The sequence below is a fragment of the Lactuca virosa genome, chromosome 3 (genome assembly GCF_052849685.1).
Source record: "Lactuca virosa cultivar CGN04683 chromosome 3, Lactuca_virosa_CGN04683_v6, whole genome shotgun sequence".
NCBI lineage: Eukaryota > Viridiplantae > Streptophyta > Magnoliopsida > Asterales > Asteraceae > Lactuca > Lactuca virosa.
In genome coordinates this window covers 78,315,627-78,330,298 of record NC_136428.1, presented here as the reverse complement: position 1 = coordinate 78,330,298, position 14,672 = coordinate 78,315,627, and the positions used below count along the sequence as shown (strand labels likewise).

The 14,672-nt window shown below is 36.1% G+C and overlaps 1 protein-coding gene across 1 annotated transcript; it reads left to right on the top strand.

Annotated features, from left to right (window-relative positions):
- The first annotated feature begins 11,711 nt into the window (after positions 1–11,711).
- Positions 11,712–14,638, top strand: LOC145166057 (polyamine oxidase 2-like). Its single transcript, XM_079084982.1, has 9 exons — positions 11,712–12,117; positions 12,254–12,369; positions 12,480–12,568; positions 12,669–12,782; positions 13,002–13,089; positions 13,172–13,257; positions 13,365–13,565; positions 13,652–14,081; positions 14,175–14,638. The coding sequence occupies exons 1-9, from the start codon at positions 12,078–12,080 to the stop codon at positions 14,481–14,483; spliced, it is 1,473 nt and encodes a 490-aa protein (XP_078941108.1). The 5' UTR covers positions 11,712–12,077; the 3' UTR covers positions 14,484–14,638.
- Positions 14,639–14,672: the final 34 nt, after the last annotated feature.

Genomic DNA, 14,672 nt, shown 5'->3' with positions numbered 1-14,672 from the left:
CAATAACCAAATGTTATTCTTCTCTATCTAACTCTCGAATTGGGTAAAAGACTATTTTACCCCTCTATGGTCTCCAATACTCATGTTGACCAAACCCTAAAGTCAACAGAAGTCAAACACGAGTCAACAATCCATGTTTGACCCGACTCGTCGAGTGTACTTTTGCGACTCATCGAGTCCCCTCGTTTCCTCAGAAGTCTCAAGAAAGTCCAGCTCAACTCGTCGAGTTATCGCACAATCAAACCCATCGGGACAAACCCTCACCGACTCGTCGAGTCAGGCTATGGACTCGGCTAGTCCCTTTGATCAGATTCCTCATTCAGACGATTTAAGGCAGATCTATCACTCCAAACACTACATCTACCATCCTAAGGGTCGATTGTCACGTAAAGCTACAAGCTTTACGTTCAAACATGGCATATAAGGCTCATAATGCCAATACATGCCCCAACAAGGCACCAAAACACAATAACTCTTTAAGTGACTTAATAAAGCTTGAGCCTTTGGACCCTCTAGACCTCACAAGGTACAAATCTGAAGTCTAGGCCTAGAAAGGGACTTCATGCACCCATATCTCAACAAAAGGTGATAGAAAGCCCTATTCATCAAAACATGAGATCTAATCACCACAAGGAGAAAGGTGGGAACTTTTTACCTCCTCCAGAAGCTCTTGGACGAAATAACATTGATCCACTGGCCCTCTTCTTGTTCCTTGATGAATCCTCCCTTCCTCTTCAAAAGAAATGAACCAAAAGACCCCAAAATTAGCTCCTTTCACACTCTCTAGTTCAAAAGGACGTTAGGGTTTACTCTCAGTGAAGGTGAGCCGCAAATGAGGCTATAAGTTCCCTTATATAGGCCCCAACCCCCGAGAAATTAAGGTTTCTCTGCCCAACACCTACTCGGCGAGTCAGCTCTCTGACTCGTCGAGTCCACTCATTAAATCCTCGCTGGCAACTCGGCCCTACTCGGCAAGTCGGACTCACGACTCGTCGAGTCCACTCATGAAACACACATTAAGGTGTACGAAAGTCCGGATGTTACATGATGTGTTAGTGCGGGGATTTTAGTGAGCTAGCAGTCGGAGGCTTTCAGTGTGATTCAGCAGTGTGAGGTGAGTTTTTCTCACCGTACTCACGGATCGAAGGGACCAATGCAGGCCCTTGGATTGATATCCTATTATGAATGTTTTTGTATTGTTGAGATATGTTAGATCGGCATCCTGGTAGATAGGATGATGTTATGCTATAATGATCTATTGGTAGATCGGTATCCTGGTAGATAGGATGATGTTATGCTTAGTGATCTGTAAGATTTGTTTATTGTTTGTTGACCGGTTAGTAGTATGCTTATCTGTATTATGCGCACATGTTTGGTCGGTGGCTGAGGCTTCACTAAGACAACAGGTCGGGGCATTCCAACCCGATGGTTGAGGGCCTAGGGTATTCCATCCCGAGGATGATTGGACCCATAGTATGTTGGCATTCCAACCCGATGGTTGAGGGGCCTGGGGTATTCCAACCCGATGGTTGATTGGACCCATAGTATGTTGGCATGCCAACCCGACGGTTGAGGGGCCTGGGGTATTCCAACCCGATGGTTGATTGGACCCATAGTATGATGTTATTGTATATGTATTATTTTGTTGTGTTGGTACTTTGGGGGAACTCACTAAGCTTTGGGCTTATAGTTTTGGGTTATGTTTTAGGTACCTTGGATGATCGTGGGAAGGCAAAGGCTTAATCTGCACCTCCTCATGTCGTGTTTTGTGATTTTGGGAAAAACTATGATGTTAAACTTGTTTTGAAAACTACAATGTAAACAATTATGATTTTTGGTTGGTTTGAAAAAGTTTAGATTTTTATGAAATTTTATGGATGTTACAAGTTGGTATCAGAGCCTTGGTTTGAGTGATTTGGAGGAACACTCGTGTGAATCCAGTCTCAAACTAAGGAAAAAGATTTTCAAAACAATTTTCAAACAATTTTTAAAATGGTCGAGGAGGAAGCAAGGTGTACGATCAGCTGGAGCCAGTAAGTAGACCCTAAAATACAACATTGTTATTGATATCGTGATATGTTAGAACAACATGCTAGTGATAGGCTAGGAATCTTCAGAATTGCATGATAGAGTTTCCTGATATCCTAGGACCTTTCTTTTCATGGAATTGACATCATTAATGTAGTTGCTTTGTGTATGCATCATGATTATGCATAACTAAGATCTTATTGCCTGAGAAAGTTTGGTTTGGCCTTATTTCTTGTTCTTGTTTGATGAAGGTCTTATGGTAGGATCAGATATTTGAATGTCTAAAGGAGTCCAACGTTATGTGTGGCTAGCATACACGAGTGTTGCAGGGTTGGTGGAAGTTTCATGGATGAGTTGTGTGGGGTCAGCCGGCCAGTTTTGAGATGCTTAGCCTTTCCTCTATGGAGTGAGGATTGAGTGTATGGTTATGCTAGTTCCTTCATCGCTTGACTCTTGAATTTATTCAAGATCAATTATACTCCCACTGTCCTCTTTGCATATGAGTTCCCTCTCGCGGAAGACTCCCCTTCGTGCTACGAAGACCACGTTCTCACTAGGTCTGTAGAACAAGTATCCAAAGGAATTCTGTGGATAGCCGACGAAAATACATCGCTCACTTCGAGGTTCAAGCTTGCCGTGAGTCTCTCGTCTAACGAAAGCTTCACAACCCCAAACCTTGATATGTGCCAACGAGGGAACCTTCCTGTCCACATCTTGTGAGGTGTTTTGGCAACCTTCTTTGTTGAGACTAGATTAAGGATATGGGCGGCAGTCTCTAAGGAATACCCCATAACGATATCGGTAGCGAAGCTCGACTCATCATGGAACGAACCATGTCCAACAAGGTTCGATTATGCCTCTCATCCACACCATTAAGTTGTGGTGTCCTAGGAGGTGTCAATTATGAAACAATTCCACATTCCTTGAGGTAGTCGTAGAACTCGATACTAAGATACTCACCACCCCTATCGAATATGAACATCTTGATCTTCCTGCCCAATTGATTTTTGACTTCATGTTTAAACTCTTTGAACTTTTCAAAGGTTTCTGACTTATGCTTTATTAAGTAAATATATCCATATCTGCTATAATCATCGGTAAAAGTCACATAAAATCGATTCCCATCCTTTGTGGTGGATCTGAAGGGCCCACACACATCAGTGTGTATGAGATCCAACAATCCCTCACCTCTTTCACACGAACCTGTGAAAGGTGATTTAGTCATCTTTCCAAGCAAACAAGACTCGTATGTATCATCTGACCTTAGGTCAAACAATTCCAACACTCCATCCTTTTGGAGTTGGGCAATGCGCTTCTTGTTGACATGTCCAAATTGACAATGCCACAAGCATGCTTTGTCTAAACGATTAGACGAATCAATGTGCAATACACTATTTCCTAAATTTTTACAACCATCATAGTTTCATATACACCATCACAATGCAATGCTTCAAAATAAAATACACCATTATAATAAGCATTAATAGATCCATTCTCATTATTAAAAGAACATCTAAAACCTTGTCTGTACAAACCATGAAAAGAAATAATATTCCTCGCCATTTCTGACGAGTAGCAACAATTATTTAAGTCTAAACATAATCCACTACTAAGCTTTAAAGAATAAACATTGATCTTGGTAACAGGTGACGATCTCCTATTGACCATTATCAGGTTCATATTTCCAAGCTCCACATTCCTACTTTCTATTAGTCCCTACAAGTCATAGAAAATGTGAAAACCACATCCTGTATCAAGGACCCAAGAATTAGAATACGATGAATTTTTAGACAAAATAGTGTAAGTACCTACCGAGGTAGGCTTGATCTTGCCATCCTTAATGTCCTGCAGGTACTTGGGGCAGCTTCTCTTCCAATGCCCCTTGTCTTGGCAGTAGAAGCACGTTGCATCCTTTGGATCTGAGGTGGGGGAGAAGAACTGGTTTTTCCTTTGGGCCCACTACTAGAATACCCATCATGAGACTTTCCCTTCCATCTTTTCTTAGAGGTAGCTTTCCTCTTTTTCCCTTTCCCTTGTCCAATAGCCAGGACTGGGGTAGCAGCAGTAGGAGTGGATTCAACACTTTTTCCTTTCAATCCACTTTCAGTGGTTCTCAGAAAGCCTTGAAGTTTACTCAATGTAACTTCCTCTTTGCTCATATGATAAGTCATCTTGAACTGATCATAGCAAGGAGTCAATGAGTGCAAGACTATGTCAATAGCCAACTCTTCATCAAAGTTCACATTAATCTTGAGCAAACGATCCACATAACGTTGCATGCGTTGCAGGTGGGTCGTGATGGACTCTCCATCCTTCATCTTGGTGGTTATGAGTGACGTGACTATCTCATATATTTATTGATGTGCTCTTTGATGGTACTTCTCCATCAAGTCCTGGCACATATCATAAGGCCAATAGTCCTCATAAAACCACTGTAGCTCAGGAGTCATAGTTGCCACCATAATGCATGACACCTTAGTAGCATCTTTGCATTGGGCCCTATACTCAACTATTTCTTCAGGAGTAGCTTTAGATTCATTTATCTCGTTCAACTGTTTGTCGAGGACGTATTCCTTATCCTCGTATCGCAAGGCCATTCTGATGTTACGAATCCAATCATTAAAATTGGTTCCATAGAATGTCACCTTGGCACAGATGCTCAAGAGCGAGAAAGTGTTAGCAGAGTTGTTGTTTGAGGAACTGGAATCGTTGTTTGAGGTAGACATCTGCAAAAGAAGAAGGACAAGTTTTGATTAGATAAGGAATCCTTAATATAACACCCAAAATGAAATATTAAGGCTAGGACCCAACACAATAATTCACAATTCAGAAAAGGGATGTCGTAATCCAATTGTAAATTATTTGAGGGTAGGTAAATGACGATTTACCAATTCCACCATGAAAACGAAATTTTAAATAAACTAGGTTTTAAATGAAATGAAAATTCCTATATCTTTTGAGATTCATTGAACTATTCAATGATATGTTTAATCTCGATTATGCCATTTCCATTTGTGACTGGGATACCGAGGATCACAAACAAGGTGTGAATAACCATGCAAATTAGTTTGGTACTCTCGATGTCATTTACCACCTAATCAATGTGCCGGTTAACCACACACATTCCATTGATCAATGATAATTTACGAGGTACCCATTGCCACCCTTTGTTAGTCCAAGTTAGTGTGCCGATTAACCACACACGCTCCACTAACGACTTTTACAAAGTGCAATGTGCAATTTCATTGATTAGCATCAAATTCACATTTTCCTAAAGTAACTAAGATTGAGATTTTTTATAAAACATTTAGTTACTTTATATTTTTTATTATACTTACAAATGGGGATTTAATGTCCTATCCTACCCGTTCGGCTAACGACCCTTCACCAATCAAGGAAACGGTGGGTGAGAATGGACACCCATTCAGCCGCCATTTTATAGGCTATTTCCTTATACCCCCTTTATAGACCGGCTTCGTGAATGGGGCCTACTAACGGTAAGACTGACCTTTTCTTATACATATATATAAATTAAACTTTTAATATTATAATAGTATAAGTGTGTATTTAAACTTTTAAAATACTAGAGTTCTAGAATTTAAGATTTCAAAATTAAACTATTTAATCAAATTTTAAATTATAAAACCAAAGGGTGTATTTTAAAAACTTTTCAAAAAATACTAGATCAAAATTTAAATAATTAAATTAATAAAATAATTTGGTCATTATCTTAAAATTTGACCAAATCATTTATCTTGACAAGGATATACATTTACCTTTTCTGAAAATTCAATTTTAAGCAGTTAAAACGAAATAAGGTAATTATCCTAATCAAATCAAGATATCAAAATCGAAAAATCAGGCATCTGACGAGTCAACTCGTCGAGTCAGGCAATGAACTCGTCGAGTCTGATGAACAGATTGACGAATCTGTTCCCTCCTCCTTTGGAAAATTCACCATTGCATCAAATTTAACTGAAAAACATCCTAGGCTCTGATACTACTGATGGGTTTTGAGCATAACTACAACCTATGTGTTCATGCAACCCTAATTGCTTTGGATCTAAGTTTTTTCACTAGTTGAACATGCAAATTGAATACCAAAGCAAAACCCTAGATCTAGCATATATAATTTCAAAAATTACAAACAAAAAGGGTTTTGATGATTACCTTACTTGTTATGTAGTAATAACAAGAACACCTTGTAGATCCTTGACTCTTGAAAGCAAGTGCCCCAAATGTTGCACCTCTAATGGCTCACAAACACCACTAGCAAGAGGATGAGATGAGAGAGGAGGAATACTCTAAGGATTTCGGCTAGGATTTGTATCAAGCAAGCAGTGGCCGAAAATACTAACAGGTGGGGTCTTTATATAGCTGTGGGATGTTAGGGTTTGCAGGAGGAAACCCTAATTTCCTGTTTAAGGCTTAAGCAGCCCATGGACCCTTATTAGGGAGCCTTGGAAGAAATCTATAGGGCCTCCCTATATATTTTCGTCCACTCCATTCTAAGGAGTCTAGTAGCCCAGTTTCATAACTATCAATGATTTGCAAAACAACCTCTGTTCCTTTAATTTCAAAATTAATTCCAAATTAATTTCTGATTAAATACTAATTAAATAACATGATTTCTAATTAATATATTATTTCCATAATATATTAATAAATCAATTTATTATTCCAAATAATAAATTCAGCCTCTCTCTCCAAAAGTCATCCAGTCAAGTTGCTAGGGTGAAGGCAACCTAAAAGGACCATGCTACTATCAAATCAAGTATATACCAATTATAATTATGGTCTTAGACATCTAATCCAACATTCCAAACGCCCAAAAACCCTTTGAGGTCAATTTCAGGGTTGGAGAAGAACTTTGGAGCGAATATTTGAAGAATTGGAAGCTAGGAGCATTAAGAGTACAAATCAGTTTACTTAATGACTTGGTGTGATTCCATTATTCGAATATTTAGTTGTATTTAATATATTATGTTTTTTTGATCAAATATGTTATGTTTTAAAGTTTTGATTTTTATTACCTATTGCCATGGTTCTAAAAAACGCGCCATGGCGCGCCTCAAGGCGTGCCATGGCGTGAGGCGTGGTGTAGCCGTTACGAAAACGTCCAAGGCGAGTTTGTTAAGCGTGGCGCCCAAATAACGTGTCAAGGCGCGCCTTATCGCAATATGGCGCGAGTTTTTTTCAAGGCGCGGATTTTTTTGTTTTTTTGTTTTTTTTATCTGGCCTAAAATAATTGAGTTTTTGCTAACTTTTTATATTAAATACTAATATAACACTTCTAAAAACTTGATATACTTTTTAAAAATCAATAATTATATGATTTATCTCTTGTAATATATAGAAAATAGTCACGCCTTGAAAAACGCCATGACTCGTCAAGGCTTGTCATGGCTTAACTTTTACCTTGCCGTCAAGCCACGCCTCACGTTATTTAGAACCTTGCCTATTGCTAAGTTAGTAGAATTTATACGATCAATCAGAATTTGTTAACTAAAATCATAGTTGTCCAACACCATTTGGCGATTGTGACTAGTAATCGACCAAATCCTAGGGTTAAGTAATATAATCGTAAACTTAAATGTGTAAGGGAGCATTAGAGAACCATGTATGCCTGTAATTGACTTTCATGACTATTAAAGTTAATCTTTAAATTAAATCTCTCATGATACGAACTTAATTATAATTGTTTAGATAGTTAATTGCATGATCCTTATGTTAATTGTCTTGATAGTTATACAAGTTAGTTAATCAGACCAAAATTACTAATTACATTGGAAATCGGTAAATAATAATTAATATTCATTGCACTTATTTGGAATCCACCATATCTGAAGGTGAAAACGAATCTATGTGAAAACATCATTATCTCTTTTGTCTTTAAATTTATTCTCTAGTTTTGTTTACGTGTTATTAGTTTTAGTTGGGTTTAATTAAATTTAAACAGAACCCTCACCCATCCCTCATTACTTTATTGTTTATTGTTTAATTAGCATTTGAGTTTTATGATATGAACCATTAGAGTTCCCTTTGTATTCGACACCATTTCTTATTATAACGATACTACTACACGATTAGGTACACTGTTTGTTGTGTGTATCAGTTTAGCTATGAGATATTAGTATTCATAAATTTAAAACCCGTGTATAAAAAATACACAACATTTCATATTCATGTTTTTTCTTAGGTTTGTAGCAAAGTTAATGATGTAGTATATATGTGTGTAAGATTTTTCTATGGGTAGTATAACAATCTTTAACATTATACTTTTTTGAAGATGTATGCTAATTTGTAGTCTGGCTTCAAAAATTTATTGATTAATATTTTATGCCAATTTATAGTGTGGTGAAATCTACTTGTTGTTTGGGTCTTGCCTAGCTACTGGTCATGACTAAACTGTAATGGATTACAAACTATCATGACATTGGGTATAAAAGCAATAAATGGTATAAATTGTATAAAGGATATAAATGTTAAAATGGTACAAAGGGTATAAAAGGTAGAAATGGTATAAATTGCATAAATGATATAAATGGTAGAAATAGTATAAAGGGTATAATTGGTTAAAAGGTATAAAAGGTATAAATGGTATAAAGGGTATAAATGGTATAGAGGGTATAAATGGATGCATAAAAAGTGATACTTATGAGTGGTGCTAGCTGTACACACAATAAGAAGTAAATCATAACTTGTACACCTTCCATGGCTGCTATCTTCCATGGTCATTTTGAGAATTCTTTCAGCAAAAGGTAAAACCATTTACTTGATTTAATTAATACATTTAGAAAATTCTTTCAGCAAAGGGTAAAATGGTCATTCACAACATTCTTTCAACATAAGTTGCATTAGATTCACTGTTATAGCATAAGTTACATTAAATTCACTGTTATAGCATTGTACTTTGAACAATATATTTAATTATAACATTGTATTCTAGATTTCTCAGCCAAAAAGCATCATTCAACAAAAAATGGCAAGATGCCTTTCCTTCCTTATTTTCAGCGTACGTCACTAACAATCTACTTGGGTTATTTTTTCATACCATAATACATAACCTTTAAACAAAGCATAATTCGTTAACATTTGCTTCAGTTCATATCGGCCAGAGAATCTCATACCTAATAAGGGTATTATTGTGTCCTATTTCTGGTTGGGATCATGAATAGAAAATTATACCACCTCATTATCAACTTCATCATCTACCTCTTCTTCTGGAATACGATTCTTATGGGACAAAAAAGGATCAATAGATTTTGGATTTTCTATAACCTCATCATCGACTTCATGGTCCACTTATACATCATCTGACATGACCGAGTCCACATCATCTTCACATGTATCACTAGCATGGTCCCATTCTTCGACTTTCTCTTCTTCAAACCATTCCATAATTGTCTCATGGTCATAATCAATGTAGATATTGATTTTACGATCATTACTTTATCTGGCATCAAGAAACCTTACATAGTCATTTTCTCTCTAAGTTCCCTCAACCCATCTATGGGGGCCCGATTTAGAAGACAATAATACACATCACAACATCTATCATTGATCAAATTTCGGAGGTAGATAATGAAGTCCTTGAACTCCATGTTTCATAAGTCTACCCCTGTAACAAAATTCTTATCATAACGAAAGTAAATCAAAGGCTTAGGAACAAACGTACCTTTGTGGTTACCAGTCGGTGAGATTTGAACAAAACGAATAGTTTGTTGGTTTTTTTCACAACATCTATCATTGATCAAATTCCAGAGGTAGATAATCAAGTCCTTGAACTCCATGTTTCATAAGTCTAACCGGTAACAAAAGTCTTATCATGACCGAAGTAAATCAAAGACTTAGGAACAAACACACCTTTATAGTTACCAGTCGGTGAGATTTGAACAAAATGTATAGTTTGTTGGTATTTTTTTCACATCTATCATTGATCAAATTCTAGAGGTAGATAATGAAGTCCTTGAACTCCATGTTTCATAAGTCTACTCCCATAACAAAAGTCTTATCATGACGGAAGTAAATCAAAGGCTTAGGAACAAACACACCTTTGTGGTTACCAATCGGTGAGATTTGAACAAAACATATAGTTTGTTGGTGTTTTTTTCACAACATCTATCATCGATCAAATTGCAGAGGTAGATAATGAAGTCTTAGAACTCCATGTTTTATAAGTCTCCCCCTATAACAAAAGTCTTATCATGACGAAAGTAAATCAAAGAATTAGAAACAAACACACCTTTGTGGTTATCAGTCGGTGAGATTTGAACAAAACATATAGTTTGTTGGTGTTTTTTTTTTATAAAAAGTCAAAAACATTACATGTATAATATTTTTTAAACATATCAAACTTAAATAACGTTTTTAAACAATTTTTAAACATTATTTTTAAACAATAACAACATTGACAGAGACATTAAATAGTAGGAGGAAAATGAATAAAATCATAGTAAATGGTTTTATTGGAAACACATCTATTGAAATAACTAATTAGATTAATGTGAAGATTGAGGTTTGAGTTCATGAAAGTATGTAGTGATTTGATAATAGGAATTGAAAGTGTGAAACAAAAATGATAAGGCATAGAAGTACATACCGTTGACCGTCGATGACAAGGCTGGAGAAGGTTTTGCTCTATTTTTCTGCAGAGGAAGTATGTCAACTGTTCCTGTGTAAATCAAAGAATAAAAATGTTAGAATTATGTATTATGTATAAAAGATATATAACGATGAAAAAGAAGAAGTAAATAAATTGAAATGTATTTTAAATTTAAATTTGAAATAGAAGATAGCATACCTTATAAGTTCATTTTTTGCAAAGATATCATTTGACTTATAAAGCCAGTTTACTATGTATAAGATCAATTAGAATCAATTAGAATGATTAATATGGTAAGCAATTAAATATTATAAAATGTGAATAAAGATTCTATAATTAAGGTGTTGATTTTATAGGATTTGATATAATCTCTATTATGAAAATTCAACGGGTATTAAAGGTAAACACCGTAAGTTATCTTTAAACATGGTAACGATTGATGGAAAAAAGAGTTTTTACCAAAACTTTGGTAGGTGATGTCACAAAATGATTTAAGGGTGGAAAATCTATAATCAAAATACAATTAAAAGCTCTGATTGTTTAAAATGATGTCATAAGGTTTCTCTTTTAATAATATTTAGAGATATAAAAATTCAACGAGTATTAAAGGTAAACACCGCAAGTTAACGATTGATGAAAAAAAAGTTGTTATCAAAACTTTGGTAGGTGGTGTCACAAAATGATCTAAGGGTGGAAAAATCTATAATCGAAATACAATTAAAAGTCGTGATTGTTTAAAATGATGTCATAAAGTTTAGTTTTTTAATAATATTTAGAGATGGATTAATGAATTAAAAACTTCGATCCAAACTGATTTATTAATTAAATCGATGAGCAGATTGAGTAGCCGATTTTTGCGAGCTTTAAGTCCAAGTGATACGTTGACTAAGGCTGAAGATACGGATTTCCCTCTCTCTAAGTCTCAAGTCTCACTCTCACCACGAAAATACCACCGACCTTATTCACGTCAAACTCAAACAATTCCAAATACAAAAATAAAATAACAATAAATTAATCAAATATTAATCAAATACAATCACGTAATTCATGTGTTTGATTTCATACCTCTCGCCCTATAAAACCCAACCAAATATCTACCCTTCCCTTCATCAAAACTATCACCGTCTTCACAATCAACACTCAACACCATTCACTCCTCTGCGCATTTTTGACATCTGGACCGACTTCAAGATCTGATTGTATATAAGGGTTCAGTTTGCAAAACGTATGAGCTTGTTCATCAACCTGTGTTGTAATTGTAATTGTAATTGTAATTGTTCCAATTCCAATCACTTCAGCACTTGCCTTCTCTTTTTCTTTCTTCATCGCTCCCCTCAATTTGATAACCCTTGGATACTACAACACCCATTACTTTAGTTTATCGCACAATTGTGTTCTTGTTAGTTTTCCGCAAAGGGAAATTGTCTCCATCATCAACTACTACATGGGTTCGTCAGCCAAGAATAAACCCCAATTGATACAAGGTATTGCTTTCTTATACTATTTGTTTAACAAAAAAAATTCCCTCGACTTATATGTCTAAATTTGGAGGATGTCTATCAAATCTAGATGGCAAATTCTTATGTCTTCGATCTAATTCATGTCGCCTTTCAAATGTAGCACCCTGTTATTCAGCCATCAAAACAGGGCGTTCGACTTCACCATCTGTAATTGTAGTTGGAGGTGGCTTTGCTGGGATAGCTGCTGCTCGTGCCCTCCATGATGCTTCATTCCGGGTACTCTAAAGAAATTTCAATTGTGATACTTTCCTACTTGGGTACATAGAATATAGAACACCCAATAGAATATAGAAGACAATATGTTATTAATTCCATGTTCTTTTCAGGTTATATTACTCGAATCTCGTGAAAGAATTGGTGGTCGAGTTCGGACAGATTACTCATTTGGTTTTCCTGTGGACTTAGGGGCATCGTGGTAAGAGTCGTTCACGATAATGATTGTTAGGTGATATGCATACAGTATGCTTGTGTGCTGTGTGTGATTATTATGCTTAATGTTAATGTTAATGTTGCAGGTTGCATGGAGTTTGCAAAGAGAATCCCTTGGCACCTCTTATTGGAAGACTTGGGTTACCTCTCTATCGTACAAGTGGTGACAACTCAGTGCTATATGATCATGATTTGGAAAGGTATGTCACTTCATCTTTTTAAAGATTATCATGTATGTGGTTCAAACTTCAAAGTTCAATCCATAGGGGCCAGTTGGGTAGTAGTATTTTGCCTATGAACTTTAGAAGTCAAACAATAGGACTATGAACTTCCATATTTGAGAAATGAATTATGAAAGTTCACACAACATTCATTGTTATAGATGTATTCTTTTACTGATTATTATTACAATTCTTTAGCTATGCACTTTTTGACATGGATGGGAATCAAGTTCCTCAAGAACTCGTCTCACAAGTAGGCGAAACATTTGAGAGCATATTGCAAGAGGCATGTCATCTCCCTCTTCTTTTATTTTCTTTTTGGATTTTCTGTCTGTTCTCTTTCTGACATGGAGGGTAGTTTATTGCAGACAAATAAAGTAAGAGAAGAGTTAAGTGAAGATTCATCTATACAACATGCAATCTCAATCGTCTTTGAAAGAAACCCACAACTAAGGTACTCTAAACTACCTTATCAATCTTTATAAACAATGCCTCTATATCCAAATAATTGTAAGACACATTTTGATTTTGATTTTCTTCCTTTTTTTGCCATTTTTACAGGTTGCAGGGGCTTTCTCATAAGGTATTACAATGGTACTTGTGTCGAATGGAAGGGTGGTTTGCTGCTGATGCTGACACCATATCTCTCAAATGTTGGGACAAAGAAGAGTTGTTGCCAGGTGGACATGGGCTAATGGTCCGAGGTTATCAACCTGTTATAAACACACTTGCAAAAGGCCTTGACATCCGCTTAGGTCACAGGTATTAAAATTGTGATCAATTTTCTTTGTTTTATCATTTATGGCCTTTCAACTTACACCCTACATTTTCCTCTTGTTCTTGAAAAGGGTAAAGAAGATAAACAGGCGTACAAATGGTGTGAAGATAACCATTGAAAATGGCAACACATTCTTTGCAGATGCAGCCATAGTTGCTGTCCCTTTAGGTGTTTTGAAATCAAACACCATGACTTTTGAACCAAGACTACCTAAATGGAAGGAAGAAGCCATAGCTGACCTTGGAGTTGGAATTGAGAACAAGATCATTCTACATTTTGAGAAAGTATTTTGGCCAAATGTCGAGTTTCTAGGAGTAGTTGCAGATACTTCATATGGATGTAGCTACTTTCTTAATCTTCACAAAGCTACAGGTCATCCTGTTCTTGTTTACATGCCTGCAGGAAAGCTAGCAAGAGATATTGAGAAAATGTCAGATGAGGCTGCATCTAGTTTCGCTTTTATACAGCTTAAAAAGATTCTTCCAGATGCTTCCACCCCAGTAATTCTACAAAATATCGACTTACTTTCACAGTTTCATGTTTACTGATCGAATAAGTGTATACTGAATGTTACTTTTTCATCTTTTATGCAGATTCAGTATTTGGTTTCTCATTGGGGAAGTGATGTGAACTCATTAGGGTCATATAGCTATGATACAGTAGGAAAACCCCATGATCTGTATGATAAGCTAAGGATCCCTGTGGATAACTTATTCTTTGCAGGGGAGGCAACAAGTTCTGAATATCCAGGGTCTGTACATGGTGCTTATTCAACTGGATTAATGGCTGCAGAAGATTGCAGGATGCGTGTTCTTGAACGTTATGGGGAGTTGGATCTTTTTCAATCTGTTATGGGTGAGGATACCCTTGCTTCTGTGCCATTGTTAATATCGCGTATATAAAGTCTTGTTAATGTATTAAGTGCTTAATAGGCAAGTGGAAAATGGAGTGTAATGTACTTGAAGTTATAGTGCTGATATATGTACCTTAAGTTGGCATATTGCAAGTGTAAAGTTTTTTTTTTTAAATGGAATTGCTGAAGATATGCTTAAGAAAAGCAGACAATAGTTGGCAAATAGTGGTAGTACTAC

Coding starts and splice junctions, on each gene's coding strand:
- LOC145166057 (XM_079084982.1), top strand. CDS start 12,078: ATGGGTTCGTCAGCCAAGAATAAACCCCAATTGATACAAG. Junction 13,090..13,171: donor TTGAGAGCATATTGCAAGAG/GCATGTCATCTC, acceptor AGTTTATTGCAG/ACAAATAAAGTAAGAGAAGA. Junction 13,566..13,651: donor GACATCCGCTTAGGTCACAG/GTATTAAAATTG, acceptor GTTCTTGAAAAG/GGTAAAGAAGATAAACAGGC.